This window comes from Brienomyrus brachyistius, chromosome 5 (assembly GCF_023856365.1).
Source record: "Brienomyrus brachyistius isolate T26 chromosome 5, BBRACH_0.4, whole genome shotgun sequence".
NCBI lineage: Eukaryota > Metazoa > Chordata > Actinopteri > Osteoglossiformes > Mormyridae > Brienomyrus > Brienomyrus brachyistius.
The window spans coordinates 4,614,700-4,637,990 of record NC_064537.1 but is presented as its reverse complement, the minus strand read 5'-3'; the positions used below and the strand labels follow the sequence as shown (position 1 = coordinate 4,637,990).

General features: G+C 46.2%; 2 protein-coding genes across 2 annotated transcripts; both read right to left on the bottom strand.

The window, feature by feature from the left end:
- Positions 1 to 799: 799 nt before the first annotated feature.
- LOC125743045 (tumor necrosis factor receptor superfamily member 13B) lies at positions 800 to 7,280 on the bottom strand. Its single transcript, XM_049015651.1, has 5 exons — positions 7,209 to 7,280; positions 4,208 to 4,326; positions 3,116 to 3,232; positions 2,396 to 2,659; positions 800 to 1,481 (listed from the first exon to the last, which is right to left on the bottom strand). The coding sequence occupies exons 1-5, from the start codon at positions 7,271 to 7,273 to the stop codon at positions 1,210 to 1,212; spliced, it is 837 nt and encodes a 278-aa protein (XP_048871608.1). The 5' UTR covers positions 7,274 to 7,280; the 3' UTR covers positions 800 to 1,209.
- Positions 7,281 to 13,178: 5,898 nt separating this feature from the next.
- sstr2a (somatostatin receptor 2a) lies at positions 13,179 to 19,712 on the bottom strand. Its single transcript, XM_049015899.1, has 2 exons — positions 19,485 to 19,712; positions 13,179 to 16,142 (listed from the first exon to the last, which is right to left on the bottom strand). The coding sequence occupies exon 2, from the start codon at positions 16,044 to 16,046 to the stop codon at positions 14,967 to 14,969; it is 1,080 nt and encodes a 359-aa protein (XP_048871856.1). The 5' UTR covers positions 16,047 to 16,142; positions 19,485 to 19,712; the 3' UTR covers positions 13,179 to 14,966.
- Between the last annotated feature and the right edge of the window lie 3,579 nt (positions 19,713 to 23,291).

Sequence of the window (23,291 nt, the reverse complement as noted above, 5' to 3'; positions counted from 1 at the left end):
ACCCACAGCCCTCTGTCCCAGATTGGTTCTAATTACACTTGAACAGATCGTCCACTGGCGCCATCTAAGGGACACTTGGGAGACTGCAGCTGGTTAAAAACGACTCCATCTTTCAAAAGGGTGTTGCTTTCATTTCTGTCCTGGTTTCTGATCCCCCTGCCGCTGATTCATCATAATTGGGGTGGGGTACAGGATGGTTGCCCTATGAAGATGTGTATGAACTTTATCACGGTGAAAATTCTAGAAAAGAATAATTCACGCTGACTTATCAGTCACACTCGCTGTCCCCTGTCATCCCGCTGTGGACCAGCCCTGAAGAGCTATGACCTTGAGAAGGACCAGCACAAGTAAGATTGTAGGTGGAAAAAAAACTTTTCCAAAACATATCAGCAAATGCTCCCGAGTGCATGAGCTGAGCTATACTGAAGCTTTATAGGGAAACTGGTTACTCTACTTTACTCTAGTTACTCCAGCTCTTCAGGTCGAGTGACCTGCTTAAGTGTCCTCCTGTGACTCAAACCTGCAACGTTCCGGTTCCTGTCCTAAACCCTAGCGCCACCTGCTGCCGTGTAGTTTTTATGGAAGGTACTTGGGGGGGGGGGGGGGGAATGCTGGAGGGGTGTGAGTTTCCCAACTTTGTAAGAAATGTGTACATTTGTGTGTTCATTGTGATGTGTAAAGAAAGAGACATGCAAGGAATGTTCAAATAGCAGGTTACTGAAGGTCCCTTTTCCCGACCAGAGAGAGAGAGAGAGAAGATGGCGAGATGCTCACAGGAACCAGGCTAGAGCTGCGACCGTGAGACACAAATGGGAAAACGGTCTTTATTTTATTTTTTTTCCTGTCTACATTCCTATATTGCCACACCGGTGCTGATGACGCTCTCCCGTGATCCTGAGGCGGACGAGAGTGGTGGTTTGTCATCTAATGTCAGTTTAACAAGTGTTCGGGCTGCTGCTCTGCGAGGATGGGTGGGGGGGGGGACCTTAAAGTGGAGCCTGTGAGATGGGGGCTGACTGAATGAGTTGAGGCAGCCTGTGTTTTAAACTCTCTGTGCCAATGTGGGGTTCAAGAATCAGAAGTCAGAGCCGTTTGTTTGCTCCTAGCTGTTAGCAAGTTGTCGAGGAGGAGGGGCACATCATCCTGGGCATGATGCCAAGGAAGTAGTTGTGCTTCGATGCCCAACCCCAGTCATAACCCCAGACGCAGTCAGATGCTGCTCTGTGTTGGGGAACAGATAATCCTCAGTCTGTCCTTTTCCAGGGAGGGGGCGCCCCCTTGCAGACAGCAGGGGGACCCCCTAGTGGCAGGGCCTGTGACTGACGCCTGCTGGTAGAGAGTGGTAGAGGCGGGGATTTGCCTGGGGGGCTCCTTTTCGGGACGGCAGGCTGGCACCCGGAGCTCGGGGAAGCAGTGGACGCAGGTCTCCGTGGGCAGGGACGCTTTCTTCAGGGGGGGCTTGCTGGCCCCGAGCAGGCGATCTGTGGGCACAGGGAGAGTCACTTGCAATTTTAGGGGGGTCTAAAGGATTTGCTGCCAAAGTTTTGGGGACGAGAAAAACAGGGTTTGCCTGAGAAGCTTCCTGGGAATGTATGTGTGTACAGGTGGCTCTCGATTTTACATAAAGCCGCCTTAAACACAAAATACCCCCGACTTCACAGGAGTCATACACCTGAGAGTAAATTCACATTGTCTTTTCCTTTTTTAATGTGTTCTTTAGCACATATTACTATTATTTTTGGCTTGTGTGTTTTTTTTGCTCTATGATGTCTTGAATGCTGGGGGGGGTGGAAATCTGACTTGTGTAAAATGTTTCTGACTTAAGGGTTTGCGGGACAGATTATTATGTAATTTGAGAACTGTCTGCATAGCAGTGACAAACCTGGCACATCCATCCATTTTCCAAACCACTTATCCTACTGGGTCACGGGGGGTCCGGAGCCTATCCCGGAAGCAATGGGCACGAGGCAGGGAACAGCCCAGGATGGGGGGCCAGCCCATCGCAGGGCACACTCACACACCATTCACTCACACATACACACCTATGGGCGATTTAGCAAGTCCGATTAGCCTCAGCATGTCTTTTGACATGGGGGGGGAAACCGGAGTACCCGGAGGAAACCCCACAATGACATGAGGAGAACATGCAAACTCCACACACATGTGACCCAGGCGGAGACTCGAACCCGGGTTCCAGCGGTGTGAGGCAACAGTGCTAACCACCACACTGCCCCCAACCTAACACATGATATCCCTAATTCAGTCAGAAAGCGAATCCTCTTTTAAAAATCTGTTGACGTCATACTCGTCCTACAACATCACCAGTCAATGTCAGGAGACGGAGAGCAACAGAACTGAAGGGTGTGGTTAAGGGGAACTGTCCTCTGACACGAACCTCTGGAGGAGCTGTCGTGCTCCTGGGGAGTGGTATCGCCGGCCTTTTGGACCGCGGCCTGCTTGCGGACCCTTGCCCTCCGCAGAAGCACCAGTGCGGCCAGGGTGAGCGTGCACAGCAACATGGCCAGGCACACGCCTAGCAGACAGTAGATGAGCACTGTGTGGTACTCCACTCCAGAGCTGGGGCGCCCCTCACTGGCAGCGATCTGTACTGAAGGCCTGTCCAGCAGTTCCTTGGTCAGATCCAGGGTCGTGGACTTAGCTGTTAGTGAAGATATGCAACACATATAGATTACAGCAGCACTATGGTTGCTGCTTGTCAAAAACCTTTACTGAACATAAATTAAGCCACGAATTTCCCTTCTTTTGCTGGAGTGTCAATGAAAGGAGTTTCAGTACAATTCATTCAGGGAGAGAGTATCCCACTGAAGCTATGATCCTATGACCTTGACCTTGGAAGGTTGTTTGTTCAAGCCCTGGATAAGGAAAGCATGGGGACATAGAGCTGAGTGAGCCAGGAGCAGGTGGGGGTTAGGGCCTTGGTCAAGGGCCCAATGATATTATCGCTGTGCAGGAAAGGGCTTTGAACCAACAACCTTCTGGACATAGGCTTACATAGATCTCTAAGTGTCTGATTTGTGGTGTCTCTGAGCTGGTGATCGGCATTCACGTTTCCCTTTGGAGCGGGAGTAACGGACATGGGGACGGCGTGACTCACTGCTGCAGGTCGGGGAGCATTCCAAGGGGTGGCGCCCACACACCTCAGAGCAACGTAAGCAGCGCTTCAGCAGCAAGTCGTAGAAGTTTCCCGTGACGCTCTTGCACTCTATTGCCACTGGGAGGAAGAGGTTCAGCGAGACGAGGTCACAACGGAGACCAGAATCAGACGCACTTTTCCTTTAAGAGATTCTGGAAAGGTCATACTGAGGTCAGCCTTAAAAACCCTCAAAACCTAAGAAGGTTTTAGGAAGCATTTTGTATTAAGTTATAAAGAGTCCCAGAAAGAATTATGGCAAGAAAACTGAATATTGAATCTGAATATTTCTGGTTCAGCTATTGAACCTTTTGAGGAGGTGTATAATCTTACGTGCTTGGAATTATTTTATAGGCCAAGTGCAACAGATACAAAGGGATGGTCTGTGGCGTTTAGTTAGTCTGGAAAACCGTGTGTGTGTGTGTGTGTGTGTGTGTGTGTGTGTGTGGGCTGAGCAGCAGAAAAGCCATCTTCCCTGCAGCCTCGCACTCATTTTCTAATTCTTCCAAAGCAAACTGCCAATCATGGGATTGAAAGTGACCAATCAGGGAAGTGGAGAGATCAGCTGCTGTTCCTCCAGAATCTCAAAACTCAACCTGTTGAGGGAACGAGTGTCGTGGAGAGGGCCCCTCGAGCATGAACGCGTACAGAGGGCCCCACGAGCGAGTACAGAGGGCCCCGCGAGCGATGGGATTAGGATACCCATAGAGAGGATGGGTTTTCTGCTCATGGTTCTTCATTGTGCCAGTTTTGAGACTAATTAAACGACATAATGCTCACTCATGCAGCCACACCCGTCACAAAGAAGGACGGGCGACATGCAGCTGCTTCAGGGCAAACGGCCAGTGAGGGAACCTAGTGATGACATCACTCAGCATTCCCAGTTTAAACATTCCAGTGAAACTGATGAAGCAGCACCAACACAATCACACTAATGGACCACGGTGGTCTGAATCTTCTCACAGCATTCATTCTTCAAGCGCTGGGGTGCGGATCACGTTTGCACAGGGGCTGCCTCCCTCATGGGGGGAGTGGGGGGGGAGGGGGTGTACTCACCACAGAAGCTGTTGCATTTCTCCGGCCGGTATGGCTGAGCACATTGGGTCTGACAGGACATGCACTTCCGGAGAAGGTGATCCCAGTACTGCCCCTGGTGGCATGTTCCAGGCATGGCTCTGTCAACGGGACGACGAGGCAGGTCAGGGGCTTGCAAGACCGGAACTTTTTAAATGGACACCATTCCCAGAGGCAGCTACGGCGTGACCCTGAGCGCGTGTGGTTGGGACTGACATGGAGGCTCAGTGAGCTCTTAAGGGCCTCACTCAGGGGCCCGACAGCAAAATCACTTTGCAAGGATTCGAAACAACAACCTTCCTATCCTGGATACAGCATCGTAACCCACAGCGCCACACCATGCGTCCATCTTCCAGCTTTAATCAGGGTGGATCGGGTCAGGATGCAGAATTTGTTCCCAGAACGGTCTGGACTCCAGGGTGCCAGTCTAGCATACGGTCATACGCTGAGTAATAGTGTGAGTGGTGTTACTCAGTCTGGTTACTGGTACAAGGCGTGAGTAAGCAGTCCCCAGTGTAGTGGGGCAACTACCTAAACTGCTAAGAAAGGAACCTGCTCTTGGGGGGGGTAGATGATTACTAAAAGCCTTCAGCAGAAAGTACTCCACCAGGCCAGTGATTCTGCTAAGCCGTGCCCCTCACTGAAGGCTGGGTCCACCGTGAGCATTCAGGCATGGCAGGACCTCCTCCCACTTCAGTCGTGACATTTAGAGACACATTTGGGAGTCGCTATTAATATGACGAGAACAGCAAAGAAGTACCATATAATGTGCTGTGATCTATTGAGGCGTCGCTCTACGATGTGGATGTTCTTATCGAAATGTGAAAAAAGGTAAATGATGCATGTGAAGAGCAGGGGAAAAAAAAGGTATGCGGCAGGGATCTACAGTCATCAAGGAATCTGTGATTAGAAACGCAATCCCCGGATTTTAAAAAACTGCTGTGAAAGATTCGGAGATGGTCAGGCTGCCGCGCAGATCGTCGTTGTTGTGACGTTCTTTGCCCCTTGTCCTTTCACAGAACTCCACTGTCTCCATAAATGAGCCATCACTGAAATTCAGGCTGTCGTTTTATACGCCAAATCATGCGGCACGAAGCATGAGAGCAGTTAATCCCCATCGGCAAATATAATACTTCACATTAGTAAGGAAAATGCAATTCAACGGTTACTAATGCGGCTGGTGAACCGTATCTAACAGCACACCAGCAAAACACAATCAGTGTAAAAATAAAAAACGCATTATACTATATATTTAAGTTAAAACTGTGAGACGCAAACGTCCAAAGCATCTTGCATGTATAACAATCAGGCTGTAAAAGAGGGTTTTATCTAATACAAATCCATATATTAGATCTACACATCCAGTGGATGTTCTTTTATATGCTTATGTGTGTGTGTGTGTGTGTGTGTGTGTATACACAGCACAATTTTTTGTTCCACTCATTTTTCAATTTATGGGTGTGTGTCGGTGAATAATATATATTTTCTGCAAACTGGCTGGTTCTGTTTCTCATTCATGAAGGGCTTCTTCCTGGCTTCATGGGACTTCAGTGCTGCTTCTAGGAGCCTGATATGAACTGTCCTAGCACTGCACTTCTCACCTGCACTTAATGTTTCCCTTTTGAAGGTCACCTGATGTCATCCTATTATTCATGAGAAACTGTCGGATAAGTTAACAGTCACAGTTAACTAAAATGTCAAACTTTACCTGGTCATTGAAATGTCTATATTGTTACAGAAAGTGGCACATCAACCGGGTCAGAGCCCACCCCCTCGAATAACACATTTTCACAACATTACATTGTCTCAAAGCGCTTTACTGTACATTATCCCTGCCCAAAGCTCCCAGTGACAAAGCCAGAGGGGACAGTGGCAAGGAAAAAATCTCCAGTAGGAGGAACCTTGGGAGAAACCAGACCCAAAGGGGGAGCCCCCCCCAACCCTAACCAGACCCAAAGGGAGAGCCCGTCCTCCAGGGGCCTGCAGGGGAAGGCTAATGAGCAAGATGGCAAAGTCCCAATTCACACAAATAAATGCTATTTGTGTATTGATTGATATTTTATTGAATTTAGCCCAGACAGGCTGAACGCACAACCATGCCACAAGTTTCAACAAAAAGAAAATGAAATCGGTATAAGATAAATTTAATGAGAATGAATGAGAGCACTCCAATTAAAGGTATAAGTGTACATCTATTTAGGGGGATACAGTTCCGCTAAAACAGCTCTAGCGGCACCCCGCTTTTATCCAGAGCTAGAAATTATGCTCACCAACTCGCCTAAGACGAAGAATGTGGATCTATGTAGATGAAGGGCGAGGACAAGAAAAGGAACACTAGCCCGTTGGTGAGTAAAAGAAAGTTACATTTTTACTTAACTAGTCCAGTTGGTTAGTAGCCTATCAAACATTTTTAAGTTCCACCCACCCTGTATCCCAGTTATGTAGTTGTAGCTGACTGGATTCATCATGATTTCTTGGAATATAAACTCAGTCGATATTCTGTCATCCAATACAAACTAAATACTATTGAATGACAAGGATGATGAAAACTTATGTCACGAAATTCCTATGCAGAATCTAGAGTATGCGGAGTTGTATTTAAAAGCTTCAGAAAATCGCATTAACACGCACACGCCCGCCGGGACGCGGGGACACGAGCGCGCAGGAGCTGCGGCGGCGCGCCCGCACCGTCAGCCCACGGCGACGCCCGAGCTCGAACCACTGGTCGTGCAGGAAATGGGTCCGTGATCGCGCATTGTCATACCGGTGTTACAAAGTGCTCCGCCGCTTTTGTTGTGTCTTGTCTATCTGCGTGTATTTACTTGCGTCTTCTTTACGGATTTGCCATGCAATTCTTTCCCCTGACCCGGACATTTTTAAAAAGATGCAAACCAGCCTTCACTATAGGCCTATGTATTAATATTTGACAGATAAATAACACAGCCATGTTTTTGCATGATAGTCGGAGGGTGGGCAGCCTTACCTGCAAAGAGGGTTTACCGAAGCTGCCCGAAACGGTGCTGCGGCGCCGCGCGCTTCAGCTCGCATGTCCTATTTATGGGGGGCGAGCAGGGCGCTTTGCCTACTGTTGCTCACCGCGTTTCCTGGTACTTCCCCTGAAGACCCCCCTCCCGCACTCGGCCCTAATTGCGATTAATCGGCATTTTAACTTTCTTTAGTTTGGAACTTATAACTCATTTAAGAAATGTTGGCTTCGTTTTAGATAGGACACGTGAAATGGATAATATTCGCCTTCTGACCTGTATTATCACAACACCCCATCTTTAAATAACTAACACGTGTAGATAATACTTACGGATTTTTTTCGTCTTAACAACCTATAGTATTCCAATATACTCACATTCACAAAGGTCGCCATTAAAAGTTACATGGGCCAATAAGGAAGGCGATGGACCTACTTTGATTCGTGTATTTTTTCCCTTTCGTATCTAGGAATGTTATTATTTTCGTTATTTTTGTTTTTATATGCTGGATGTGTACATTTTTATGTGAAGAGTTACCTTCATTTTTTTCACGTTCATTTTCTTAAGTAACTAATTTATTTATCCACAGCCATCTCAGTCTCTATGAAGAGTTTCAGTCCAAAATTAGTATTTTCACATTTCTTTTTTTTTCGTCTAGAAAACAGTTTATTTGTCAGTGAGCAGTGGAGCTCCAGAAATGCAGTGACCCTCACCTCTTAGCTCCTGGCCTCCAGTAGGCTGTTCCACATTTGTTCAACATGCCCATTTACTGGAATGCGGATGGATGGATGGATGGATGCCAGGTAGCATCAGTTTCTGCAATCACCATGCCCTTTGCTCTGCTGTTCAGGACAGACTAGGATGGTCCAAATCCCCTTTCTGTCTCCGATGCCTTTACCTGACATAAGAGCTTCAGAAGGTCCATTAATCTTGAACCATGGTGTTTTTCAGAGTCATCTTAACTCTTAAAAATATCCCCTAATCCTTTGCTTTTACGCTCTGATTTATCTTCTGGCAAAATATCGTAATTCAGCCACAGTCGGTTTCCAAGAAATCACTACCATTTACTTACCTACCACACATAGGGGTGGGGGGCCGAAAAACTCTGAAGTATGTTTTTTCTCGGTTTTAGTGTCAGCGTAGTTACTGTGTTTTGCCTTTGTCAGAGTCCATTTCTGCTCCTTAGGATACCTGCAGCTGGGCTACAAATGGCAGAGCCTTGAGGGTACAAACCCTCAAAGGTACAAATGGCAGAGCCTTGAGGGTACAAACCCTCAAAGGTACAAATGGCAGAGCCTTGAGGGTACAAACCCTCAAAGGTACAAATGGCAGAGCCTTGAGGGTACAAACCCTCAAAGGTACAAATGGCAGAAAGGATTCCTGTTCTAGCATTTTAGAAAATAGATGCATTTAAACACCAACTTTGTATGTAAAACTGTAACATTCGGAACCCTTTTTGAGCCTATGTGTAGTTGTACATGTCATGTTGTGATTAATCAATTTTCAGTGCTGGAACCTATATATATATGGATGACTGATATAACTCATGTCACCCCCCCCCCTCCATTACAATCTGTCTGTTGTTGGGGTGTAGGCATACATCTATTACATTCTGTTCTTCTGCAGTTTCTCTAAGGTGGGGGTGGGGTGCTGTGGGTGAGACCTACAGCCAGCTGCACTTGGGCACTTGGGAGTTCAGGCCAAACGAGGGGGAGGGGTGTAATCATTCAGCCGTCGCATGTGCATGGGGGTTCCAGTGCCTTGCGGCTTCGTGGTGAGTGAGTGAGGGGGTGAAACCCGTCTCACTGCATCCTCAGCCCCCCCTTATCAGAATCCACTTCAGAGGTAAAGGTGGAGAGTTCGCTCGTCACTGACAGTCAAACGTGTGAAGTCTTTTCGCACCCCTACTCATTTCATACCCACTCATTTCACATTGAACACTTGGAATGACAAGCTATAGTGGTGGCGAGATGACACGGGGGGGGGGGGGTCGAGATGACGTTAAAGTAAACGCTGACCTGAGAATGAATCCAGCTGTCACGAGCGCAGTATTTGAGTCAGACTCATAATCAAAATACACGAAAACGCAAATAAACCCAAATAAGCGCGAGCACTAAAGCAGATGGAAATGTCCGTTTTTGCGAGAATTGCTCATCGCATGTAAATAATACCCCGCAAATCCTGCGGTAAAGACTTTTCACGATATTAAAATCCTTATGTATTTAATACCTGTACATACGTTGTGTGGGCCTTTGTGCTTGCATTTACCCAGCTCATGTACTGTAGGTATATACATATGCAGAAATGATACAACCTACTCCCTGCTATATACACAATGTATACACAGAAACTTTATGGATTTTTTTCCTTTGCCGAGTCATTTAATTGAAAATGGGAAAAAGACATGAGACAAATAAAAACTCTCGAAGAAAGCAGCCGCGCAGATGTCGCCGCTTGCTGCCAAGCGAAAGCAGACTTCTGGTAGAAAGCCGTGCCTGCTTATACCTCAGAGAAATCTACAGAAACCTACTAATGCTCAGAATAGACCGAACAGAAACGCACGCTTAGTCAAATTTCATGCAAAAAAAATGATTCTGTGCATTTCTCTTTCAGTTTAACTGCATCCTTCTTCTGTTGGACTTGGACCATTGGCTCAAATCGAGAATTTAAGGCACGTCAAACCGAAGGTGCTACATAGCCTAACGTGCTGTGCAGGCGCCAATTGATGATTCTGATACAGGCGAAACTCACACAAGACCCCTGGATGTCGCAGAAGTAACCGCGATCAATATTCTAACCTGGGCTGCACGTGATGCGAATTAATCAAACACATTGGGCTTTTAATTAGCTGTGGACATAGCTGCAGCAGTTGGGACCCGTGTCCAGCTGCGGCTGCTGCCCCCTACAGGACGTTAGAAACAGGACTAAACATGGCATAGATGGCAAAGGAATATTATTATAAGAGGGCAGTTTGGTGCATTGAGCTCAGTGAAAACTGCATTGTTAATAAAATATTTGATTTATTCTGAGGTTCATTGCTGTAGGACATAAAAGCAATTGATTGGAGTCTTTGTGTAGACGTATGATAAAGAGTTACGCTAGTTTATTTTGCCGGATGAATATAAAGACCGTCTTAAAAATACACTGGGAAATCATTTAGCGTAAGGTTTGCAGCGTTGATTTGAGGTTTATTCACAACCCGTGGCATTGTACTGCAGAAATGTTGCAAGCCTGAATGAAATTGCGTTATATTAGTTATTCCAGAAAGTAGACGTGTGGCCGGTGTTACTGTCCTAGCTCTTTAAAGCGTTAATGGGGGGCGTTTAAAACATTTGATATCCATCATCTCCCTGTAATATCACTCTGTATGCCTGAAATCTTCGCCAATTGAAAGTTTATTTACAAACTCTTCACAATCACGCACAGTACAAATCAGTACAAATAGCTTTGTTATGTCTAGGGGTGGAACGTCATAATTTTTACTCCTATCCTTCTGGGTTAGGTCAGTAAAAATGTAGTCCAACGTGAATTTTTTACTACCCAGCGGTCTATTGTTCATTTGTTCGTACTCACCCTACATCTAAAAGGAGGGAAACGAACGTGCGCGCACTTCATTTCGCCAGTAGATGGCAGTAGAGTTTCGATGTGAGTGATCGTAACTCAGTAGAGAAATATCATTAAACAGCGGAGGACGAATTCGCTGTATTTGGTATAGAGGTAAATACCACCTTCCTCTTCAAAACTCTAATATATTACAACAGCATTCCAATTATATCAAAGCTAATAATAGTTCAGTTGCTTTCATAAATAATTGTTTTTTGGGGCACCTTATTAAAGGGGAATTAAACTACTAAATACAGTCAATGGAACAATTGGGTTTGCCAACAACATAAATGCAATTTCAAGGCCAGGGTAGAAAATGACGCTGTACCGTTTCAGGATGCTGAACATATTTAGATACTCATGAGTGCTGGAATAATACACAAGACATATAATAAATTCATACATCATAAATAATAATAATAAAAAAACGAATAAAAAGAATCATTCCGTCTTTGAATTAATTCATGTTTATATATTTAAACACAAGTTATACATGAGAAATGTGCAGCTGAAAGATATTATCTCACATACCATACAGAATATCATCACTGTTTGTTGACATTATACAATATGTGTGCTGGCAACAAAGAATATGTTTTTTTTTCATATGTAGTGAATTTATAACATATATATATATATATTAATCCATATCACTGTAACACATCATAAATAATAAATGTGAACTGTACAGTTTATAGTTTGACTTCATATTTAACCCCATGTGTGTGATTGAGTGTCTTCAGACGCTCTACCTCAGCCCCCCTAGAGCCCCCCCTTGCCTCCCTTCCATCCCCTGTAGCTGTCAGCCCACTTGCACCCCCCCCCCCCCCCCAATAATCTCCAAGGAAACAAAGCCATGAAGCTGAACAACATGTAAGTGCTGATGGAGGGATGAAGGATGGAGAGCTTCCACCGGGAGGTATATTGTGCTGCCCAGTTTACCCCGCTGGTCCGTTCCAGTGTTACAACCCAGCCTAGACATCTGTCTGGCCTCTCTGATAAAATAACACTCTCAGACCAGCGGGTGGCGCTGTTGCCCGCATGGAAGCCATATGTTCCACTGAGCTTCTTTTGGGAATTCTTCAGTGTCCTCCCAGATGAACTTGTGACTCTCATTTTCCCATATCTCCGTGTCCCCTGCCTCCTGTAGGGTGTCACTGTGAACTCATCCAGGAACATACAGCACTGTGCAAAAGTCTTAGGCAGTCAAAGAAAATGTATAATGTTATTTATCTGGGTACTAAGTGTGTATTTGCTCAGAAAAATACACTATTTAATATTAAAACATACGCAATTTAAAAGTGACACAATAAATACTAACGAGAATTTTTCTGTTCTCCAAACAGTCTCTGACATCTCCTTGGGTGGCTAGATGAACACCTTCAGCTCCCGAACATCTCCCCAGGGGCAGCCCAGCCATTCCATATATTCGCTAAATTTCACTACCAGCTCAACTGATTAATCAATTTAATTAGTTAAATAACTCAGTGAGCTATTGATCAGATATTTAAGGCTAGTGGTCGAGGCAAGAAATATTGGATCGTGTATTGGATCGTTGCTGCAAATACTTTAGGAGAGGCCTTGAAAGGGCTAAGCAGACACCCTGTGACAGACATAATATCATAGTTTTACATAAACATTGTTTTCTTTGGCTGCCATAGACTTGCACAGTACTGTACATGAAAAGAGCATGAAGCCTTTACCTGGTGACTCCTTTAACAGCATTATGACGCTGTCAGTGCGAGTAACTTCCCCAGTCTCTCATTTTCTGCAGTCTACTGACGGACAGAGCACAGTGACAGCATGGAGACCTGTCTGTCTATAGTCTTTCAGAGGTGGCCGTTTTTCCACGGCGAGCTTAAAGAGGCAGGCGCACACCCATAGAGTGGTTTTCTTGTCCGGTTGGCAGCCGCATGTCACAGCTACTCGGCGAGAGGCGGCAGAACACAGCGGCTGACAGGCAGCCCGCCGTCGTCGTGACAACATGCCATCTTTCCGAAGGCCGTGATTGGCTCAGCTCGGTGATAAAGACAGGAAAGTGAACAGGGGTCCCACCGCTGACTGGCATCGTGCCATCTTCATTTGACGTCACTGAATGAATAAGCGTGTACGCACCCCACACATGCCTGACCCCCACCATAGTGTAACACACAAGCCAGGCATACAGGTGAACTGTAAGTTAGTCTGCATCCCAACATATCCTTCAACCACCCTCCCCGTAGGTACTGGCATTGGACTGGATTACTTAGCTGGCGCTACCCCAGTTACAAGAATGAACATGTGGGATGGGGGGGGGGGGGGGGCATTTACGGGCAAAACATTGCAACCGCATGTGACCCCCCTCCAGACCAGCATGTGACCCCCTCCCCACTCCAGGTAACTTGCACACACTGTGTATTTAAAGCAAGCCCCCCCACCCCATATGGGATGTCACTCGATGGTCAAAGGTGTGGCAGTGCAGTATCGTCCATCGACTCGTCAGGTCTAGTCCATTGACTGGAATGTTGCCCTCATAAAGACGACGTCCCCCGAATCAGCAGACAAACAGCTATAACAGGCGCTGATCCTCCCTTCCCATAGTCTGTTAGCAAACATGGTGCTCTTCTTATACGGTTCTTAAGTGGGCGGGTCTCTCTTGCTAGCGCTGAGTTATTGGTCTACGTCAGTTTCGCTGCGAAAGTGACAGGTGAACAGGCGAATCACGATGCGGCACTGTGTCGCCCCCGTAGCCCTGCTGGCCTTTGACGGTCTCCCAGGTAGTAGCAGGTCTCCAAACGTCAGCACAAAGAAAACCGCCAGAAGGAGGCCTGATTTTTGATGCCCTGCTTTTCAACGACTGTCACTAGGAACGGAGGCCTACAGACTGACATTTTGATCTTTTTATGTTTCCCATCAATTGTCTTCCGTGAATCAGACCCCCCCAAGGCAATGAGGCTGTATTTAGGCCCCCCTCCAGGGAAAAAAGAAGAAAATAACATATCTACAGCTTTATTTCCGAATGAATCAATACCACCTGGACAAAAAAAGAACAAAAAACATTAATAAGGCAAGTAATTAGTGCTGTTTTTATCAGGCGATGCATAATTAGCAGTGAATGTTTCCCCAGACGCAAACAAAACAGGAAGTCCCAAGTGAGTCAAAGCGACAGACTGAGAGATGGAACGGTAATTGTAATATACGTCTCCTGCTTTCAGGTTGCAAATGGAGAATAACAGCTTCCCAAGAAGATGAGGACCTGACAAAGGAAATGGGGGAAGAAGGGCAAAGAGGTTTCTGTGTTCATCTCTGCACGGAGAGAAGCCCTGGATTGTCTGTAAGCAGGCACAGAAAAAGCTGGATTAATAGAGAAGCGCGATCTAAACACGCGTCGGCTCGGATTCCTCGACTGGTCGCAGAAGAACATCGATCGAGGCTGATTTGACAAGCCTGACACAAAAAAAAAAATCTAATTTTGTGAAGAAACCGTACATGAAAATCGGGACCCTGGAGAAACTGAAAAACTTGCGGCATAATGAAGATTCTGAGCACATCGAAAACAGAGCCTTTAAAAAGCAGAATCCCGAAAAAGGCTTCAGTTGAAACCAGGATCCCGAAAAAAAGGTTTATGTCAAAACGATTTCGGTAAAACTTATCTAATGTTGCAGGAGGATGCACACAAAGCATATACGTGAAATTTATTCCGATGTATAATTCTCCATTAGGAATAAAATGCGGGTAAGACTGCCTGGTGTGTGAAAAAGCAGTGAAAGTTGACAGAGGTTGATAGCGGCTCGCTGATGAATCCTATCAGAGCGACGGTGCTACTCCACCCTCTGTGGACGTCCTGTCCTGGACCCAGTTCAGCTCGAGTCCTTTCATGCAGCGATCTCACAGTCCGAGAGCTATTAGGATCAGCCCCCGGAAAAACAAGAAGCGGTTTTTGCCTATGAATTATTTCTTGTATTTATTTTTGTCAAGTTCAAAAATAAAACACTCTGCTGAAACCCTTTTTTTGGGGGGGTTCCCAAACCTTTAGGAGTTGTTTACTTAGGTCTAAGAACCCATATTTTCCCAGAGGCAGCAGATCTCCACTAAAGGAAGTGTCCCTCCCCAAGAAAACATTTTGGCCTGTGAAGATGAGAGAACATCAGCCCTGGTTGACAGGGACGTCCATCTCAGATGCTGGTCTGCAGGTCCCCATTAAGCAGCGTATTCTGCATCTCAGGGCCACTTTCATTGCCCCCACGGGTCCTGTCCACCCGGCTGTCACTGCGCTCCATCTCGTCCAGGCCGCCCGACCTCCTCAGGCAGAGAACTTTCTGGAAGCTCTTCTTGAAGTTGTCTGACAGGAAGGCGTAGAGGACAGGGTTGGCGCAGCTGTTGGTGTAGCCCAGCACCACCACGAAGTCGAAGATGCTCTTCAGCGCCGGCGTGGTGCTGATGCTGCCCGTCACCGAGGTGACGTTGAAGATGTAGAAGGGCAGCCAGCAGAGCACGAAGACGGCCACCACGATAGAGACCATGCGTGTCACCTTGCGCTCCGATCGCTTCCTCTTCGAAGAGCCCACCCGGATCCCAGAGGACCTCACCTTGATGATGATCAGCAGGTAACACATGCAGATGACGGCGAGCGGCAGGAAGAAGCCCAGGAGGAAGGTGTAGAAGATGAACGCTGTGTAATAGGCTTCCTGAGGCTCGGGCCAGACAATGGTGCAGAAGTGGGCGTCGTCTTTGGTCGTCATCAAATTGCTGAAGATGACAACGGGCAGGTTGACGAGCAGCGACACCCCCCACACGGCCAAGTTGATCATCTTGGCCACGCGGGGCTTCCTCCACCTAGTGGACGTTATGGGGTGCACCACGGCCAGGTAGCGGTCGATGCTCATCGCCGTTAAGCAGAAGATGCTGGTGAACTGGTTGAGCGAGTCCACGGTCATGACGACCCGACACAGGGCCCCGCCGAAAGGCCAGTGGACCAGCGACAGCTGGATGGCGATGAAGGGGAGGCTGAGCATGCAGAGGACGTCGGCCACCGCCAGGTTCAGGATGTAGATGTTGGTGACCGTCTTCATCTTGGCGTAGCGAAGGATGACGTAGATGACTAGGGCATTTCCGCAGAGCCCCATGGTGCACACGGCAAAGTACAGGAAGGTGATTACCGCTGTGCCGGTCTTGTCAAAGGTGTGTCGGCCTTCTGAGGTACTGTTCCTGGGTCCTGTGTCCGACTCATTGCCCAGAAAGAAGGTGTCATACATTAGGGGTTCGGACAGGTTAGGGAGGGGGGGGCAACAGGCTCCACGGATCCATCGGGACGTTGTCTCAGGCCGTCACCATGTTGCTTGGTGTAGCTTCTAGAAAACAACAAAGCGATAACAGGGGTTTTCTTTTAATTAATGTCCACAATCGCATGTCATCTGAACAAACACGTGCTGTGTTTGCCTGTGGTTTCTCTTGTACTGTCCCAACAAGCGCCACACTGACAAAAGTGCTCATAAGAATTTAAAAATTATAGTTTCAATATAGATGTTTAATATCACACCCCTTCCTTTAATAGACAGTCACTGGCATCTCAGTGATAGTGTTGTAGTGTCTGTTTCCAGTGAAAACAACACACTCTCCCCAATCGCTTCTGCAAGCAGATCAGCAGCTACACCACATGACCCTGGGCGTGTTCGACATCACTAGGATGATTCAGAGACCTCATCATTTAGACTGATTTGTTTTTATACCCAGAGGCTGACCTCACACTATAGGAAACACGCCCCACCGCACAGAATAAAACAGGAGGTCTGCAGCCCTGGCAGATGGTGACCTAGTCTCTCAGGTGCTTGTCCACGGGTCCCCATTAAGTTACATCACGTTATTGAGCAGACGCTTTTGCCCAAAGCGATGTGCAAGTGATGAGCAGAGGACAGGGTCAGACCGCACCTCCGGGCCAACGAGGGTCAAGGGTCCAATGATGCTATCTATGGCTTTTCTGTCAAGCATGGGATTTGAACCCACAATCTTCCAGATATGCACATTACTCCCAAACCTACTGAGCTGCACACCAAGCATGAGAACCACAGATGTACTGAACACAGTGATAAACAAAACTGCAGAGGATTTTATGTATAAACTTTATAACTTTCAGAGTATGACCCCTAAATGTTTAATGATGTCCCCAGAAAGTACACACTTGAACTTCTGATTTTCGCCTCAGACAAAACAGGAGGTATATTAGTCTTAAAAATTGTCCTACTTCCTCTAAGTTTCTATATTATTCCACAGTTTTGGTTATTCATCCCATTGATGGGTTGGTGCCCCATCCCGAGTTGTTCCTTGCCTTGTACCTGTAACTTTCAGGATTGGCTCCAGACTCCTTTCACCCTGCGTAAGACATTTATTTATCCTTTCTGCCTCCGAACTTGTGTAACTGAGCTATTTTTTGTTTTATTTTTTTGATCAGCAAAATCAGGTCCTTCATTTTGGACGTTCAGTCAGGTCAGTGTTCGAAGTTTGTGTCTATGTTTTCGATGTTAACAAACCTGCACATCGCAGCTTGACGGACATTTAGTACCTTCTCTGGTCTCGCTGTGCCAGTTCCACGTAGCCGCCTACCGCCTGTTGATGTTTCACGCCATTCTGATGACAGCATTAAGTATGTAATTGATCTTATTGAAGTCCTTTCGTTTCTTCCTGGAGTTACAGCGGCATCCAGTAGCCGGTGCACGCGCAAGTTAATGAGGAAAGAAATTGCTGGTCGCGTCAGTGTCTATTAATGACTGGGTGTCTCGTGAAGTGTCGCGAGGGGCACCTCGAAAAGCCATTTTTCTACCCTTTTAACCTAAATGCACGAATTTAAAACGCGATGGACTCCGAAATGCAGTGAGCAATCACCAGCGTCCACTTAACTTTACGACGATAAATCGTTATCTTTCGTAGTAGAGCCAATATGTAAACATTGTTACGTTCCTCTAGTCTGTCACTTATAAACAGTTGATCCATCATTCATAAACATCTTTTTTCGGGATGAACAAGAAGACTTTTATATTCATTTTAAATCCGTTCATCGTTAATATTGTAAAGTTTCCAGAACTGTTTTTTTTTTCTCTTTACCGTTACAACAGAGCAAAGATAAATTTGTGTATGGAGGTTTTCCACGCCTTATTAATGCACTGCAGAGAAGACCTGCATGAGGCGGTGTGAGGTCCGCCGGTGTCCGCTCCCTTTAGACCGGAGCTGCGCTCCGGCGACGCTGGACAGGGCAAATATTTCTCTAGCGCCTTCTGTTGAAACAGGACCCGGTGTAAATGAACAGCGAAGCCTGTTTGTACTAGAGCGGATGCTTTCCCCGTTTCTGCACAAGCAAATAAATATGCATTAACGTGGGCTACAACCGCGGGATTTCACGCGCTTTGTGCAGAAGGCGAACGGAAACACACCTTTTGGCCACGACGCATGTGAATTCCTGTTGTTTTTCATACAAAGCTTGTCAGTGAGTACTGGGACGATACATCGCAGCGACCCTAATCTCAGGTCCTCCACTCGCAGGAATACAGGACGGAACTAAAGATATATGTTTGTCATATAACATTTTCCAATAATAAAATGCAATGACAACTGCTGGCTCAGAAAAATAGCTTTTATACTACAGAGTTTATTATGGTTATTTTTTATTGCACAGGCGTGAAGGAACACCAGAGAATGCGTTAATTTTGTTCCTAGTGGAAACCCATACGGTGCAGTCCTATCCGGCGTGCGCCGCTGCTTTCTGCACGGTGGATGGATGTACATACGTACATTCTAACCTATCGAAAGCAGTTCACTGGGTACGCGGAGTTTTAATAGAATGGCTTTTAAATATTTATGAGCATTATACCAGGTCGTTTGTTGAAAAGCTAAAAAATGATGGATCGTCAAGCGCTTGAAACTTTAGAGATGGCCCGTGATCATGCGAAACCTAACGAGCACGAACCAAAACACGACCGGATCGATAATACGATCTACTTAAAACTGCACTTTGGTCAAGTAATGCTACGTATTATGGAGATCCTATGCCCAGTGTAAAATTAGTGTCTAAACATATAAAGCCATAAAAATACACATATTTAATCCTGTCTCAGAACTGAATGCAGATCCAAGACGCAGATTTACGGACAGTCGATCACAGGCTGGATTTTGGCGTCTATTTTTCCATATAATTTTTCTATTTTATTACATTTTACAGCAAAGGTTTGCGGTGGGAGATATTTTGGACGTCTCAGTCATAATTTCTAAAGCATGAAAAGATTCTAAGTTCTAACTTCTGTCGTTGTACGGGTTTTTTAAGGTTCAACGTATAATATTATTTAGGGATTAAGTAAGAATCGCCGCAGTTAACGTATGACAGGAGGATGTGGCATCTGCAGTTTCTTGGCAACAAATAAATGGAGTAAAACTATAATTAACGACACTGGCAGTGGCTAAACTAAACGTGAGACGGCATTAGATAGATCGTATAGATCCCCCCCAAACTGAACATTATACTCCGTTAAAACATTGTTGCAAATGGAGTTTACGTGCAACAAATAAAGGAATTATTAATTAAGCAAATGGACGTATGTCCAAATAAACCAGTTTCAGTATTAACCAATTATTGTCATACAGGAATATCGCATTTATTTGTACACGGAATACGCTAATTTAACAGAGAAGATTATTGCACGTCTTACCTTCAGTTATAATAAAACTTTAACTGCACTCCAAACCCGCTTTGAGAGGCATATACTGGGTAAAAGTTGATCAACGCTGCTGTGTATCCACGGGAAAAATCCGGATGGAGGCCAGCGTGCTGCCCGGTGGATCTGCGGTAGTGCAGGAGCTTCTACCGGGAGATGCGCCCGCAGCGCTGCCCATGCAGTCCGCAAACGAACCGTGCGCCTGCAGGTCGCTTATGACAAAGAGGCTGTGCAGTCAACACGCAGGCAAGTGCTGCTGGCGTGATCTGCCTGACCCACGGTCTTCTGCTTATACTCAAAAACACCGGCTACAGTTATAAGAGGTGAGAGAGCTTCGTAGTCCCGGGTGATATTTCCATTTGCTCTTTAAGCAGATGGGGGATCTGGAGCTGATCTGGAGCTGGAGATCCGCTGTCCAATCGTATCCTATCCTACTTCGTGACTCCGCGGTTCATTCTGCACGTGCCTATGAGGCCGGGGCGTTTTGGAGGTCAGTGTCGATACCCAACTTTCCCAAATCTATTTGCTACCGATGACATCTAGCGACGCAGCCTTGATTGACTCAACAGTCTTCTCACGGATTCAAGGGCGTAGGTTCTGCTTGCAGTCTTATTCTAGGGGTTGCTATAATACCTTACCATTTAAAATGATCGCAAATGTTTGCGACGAACAAGCTTTGCAGAAAACCTGCTACTGTTTCACTTCTTTGAAATATGTGCGCAACAAATTAATGAAAATTACGCCAAAGATGTACCGTACAGTCTACGGACACTGCATTCCCAAAACCAACGTTAAACATAATAGCTTAGAGACAGGACAGAACTCCGCACGCTTAGACGTCCCAATGGACTTACATGGAAGAACGGCAACTTATTAAAGTTTTCAAAATGCCTTCTCCTACAAATTGTACAGAATGTCTAGATGTTTACTTTATTCCACTTTGTGTCAGCTTGGATTAAAAACATTTCTCTTATAAATTACAATATGTGTTGTCTGACATACTGTTTTTTTTTTTTTGTTTGTTTGTTTTGAAGAGGAATGAAAGCTGAGAGTCATTAGAAACGTCAAGGCAAGGTCTGCTAAAGCGCATATAGGAGCGAATCCCCGCAGCAGCGACAAGGACGCAGCCTCGAGATGGAAGAGTGACTGATCCACGCGCTCTTGATCCGCGACACCGGATCTTCAGCCGTCCTGATCCTAGACTGAATGTGTAGTAATGTTTGAGCAACAGCTCCGTCTGCACGATACCCTTTTAATTACATTTTGTTTTCTTACAAATGACTGTCACAGAAAAGTTAATGTGATACACCAGATGTAGAAGGGGCGGATTTATAATTTTACCCAAACCGATCTACAAGTGAGGCACATCATCGCAAGCATACAGCTGTCGACCAGCCTTAGTGAGGCTATGCTGTACTTATAATGAATTTCCAGTAAATGATGCAATGGATGACGCTTGCAGAGCAGAGTTCAGCTGAAGTCCTCCAAAGAGTCATTTTAGAGTAAGATATAGAACTATTATATCCCGGGGCGGCAGAAGCATATTGAATGTGGGAGGGACACATTGGCTTAAAACTAATATTTTATGACAAATGTGGGGGGGTCCAAAGGAATAATCATGAAATGTGAGGACACACGTCCCCCTCAGATTTAATGGCTGCGATGCCCATGATTATGTCAAAGATTGACTGTTAACATTCTACGTTTCAATATTAATTTACAAAGAACTGCAACTGGTTTCAAAACAGGAGCGTCACTAAAAATGTATTGGGGGGGGGGGGGGGGGTTATTAGGAGTATGTGATTTTAATTAAATTGAATGAAAACACACAAATGCTGCATGCATGTTCTCCCCATATCACCAACTTTCCTCTCAGAGCTGAAGGACCGACAGGGAGGGTATAGCTCCATTCCTAAATTGTTTGAAGTGTGTGCATGACCCGGACTGAGTCCCCCATTACCCTGACCTGGGGGCGCTTCTCAAAAGCATTGTTACTAACTATGTTAGCAACTTACATTGGTGCATGGGACCATGTAACCAAAATGTAGGATAAGTAGTTAGATGTTGGATTTAGGTACAACACAATATGTTCTAAACCACTGAGTAGCACTAATAATTTAATGCAAATAAATGCCTGTTCTTCCTTAATGACAGGAATTCCTATACTGAGATGTAAATTAAAACAGCTGAACAATCGCACAAATCAGTGAAAAAGTATAACGCCAATCACCCTTGATTTGGAGGCCTCGCCAGCATGTGGCTGCAGATTATCATCAAGGTCGCATGCGATGCGACTCATTTGCAAGGCAGCGCATGCACTGCGCCGGTCTCTCACGGCTGTACCGCCGTGACGTGATTTTTCTGACAATCGCAGGCTTCTACATCCAGACCGAGGAGTGTTAAGTGCTAAGGCTAAGAGCTCAGATGTGAGCCCTCCTCCCGCTGGGTTTTGGGTTCGATTCCCGCTCTGGCTCTCTGATGGAAGGGGTTCCCATTTTCTCCCCGTGTCTGCATGGGCTTCCCCAAGGTTCTCTCAGGTACATGCACTAGGAGAATCGGTGTCTGTGAATTGCCTGTAGTGTGATTAAACGTGCCAGCATGGTGCCCTATCTATGGTGTCCCCTGTCTCGTGTGAGGATTAGAAAATCAGCATGAAGCCGATTTTTGATATTATCAGCCCGTGTTGGGCCATTTCCAAGGTTAGAAATGATTGACTGGCTTCGCATACTTGTGAACTTTTTGTACACCTGGGCTGAGAGTTCAGAAAATCACCTGTAAATAGTCCTCGGAGTGTAGAACCTGCGGAGCCGCTGAAGACCAGCAGGAGGCGCTATGAAGCCGCTCCTTCCTCTTTTATACTTTCCATGGGACAGTAATTTGCGTTTGTATATTCGCAGGTGTGCCGGCCCCATTGCACCCAGGTTAGCCTCGTGCCACTGATCTAGAGTTAATATCATGCCCTTTAAATAGGAACCATGAAGGTGCCAGAACTTACCTGACAACAGGTATCTCCAGCTCCGCTCCTGGAGAGCTACCGTCCAGTAGGTTTTCTATCCTACCTGGCTTCCGATGAACCGCACCTGTTCTCAGGTAAATACCAAGCCGCTGTGTCCTTGGACCCATGCATCAGTGTTCTGGTCACCTCTGAAGGGAGTAGGGTTGTACTTGAGCCATATATCAGACACCTCCCCTCTTCCCCCCACCCAGAACAGGCCCATTCAGTCACCCTCTCTCTCTTTCCACAGCAGCAAGAAAACATAGATACAGAAAGGCTAGAGCAAACAGCTTCCCATAAGATGTAGATATAGAAGTGCCCAGATTATAAATTGCCACAACAGAATAATGCTGAGATGGCTAGTATCATGGCCTTCTGTGGCAGCTGGCAGGTCGCGTGTCTGTAGCACTTTTCAGAAGCATTCTCAGCTTATTGTTAAAAACGTTTTGCTCCTCTAAGAGGCTTTTTCCAATGTGCCTGTTTAGACTTACCGTAGCTGGATGGCTGTGCCTCATTGTTTGCCTCTCACTGGAGGTCTGTGTGGCTTGTATGTGTTTTAAAAGGTTTTGAAAGGGATCGACTCCATTCCAAAGCGCACACTCTAAGGGACACGACCCATTGAACATCTGTACGCGTCTTGCAATGTGGGTTAAGCACAACTCAAATGGCGTCCCTTCTGCGGTGAACCTGCTGCCTGGTGTCTGCTGACTCTGTGGGCTCCCGGCAGTTCCCGGGGCAGAGTGGATGGAGCGTGGATGGAGCGAGGATGGAGCGTGGATGGAGCGTGGCTGGCTTCTGCACCGGGA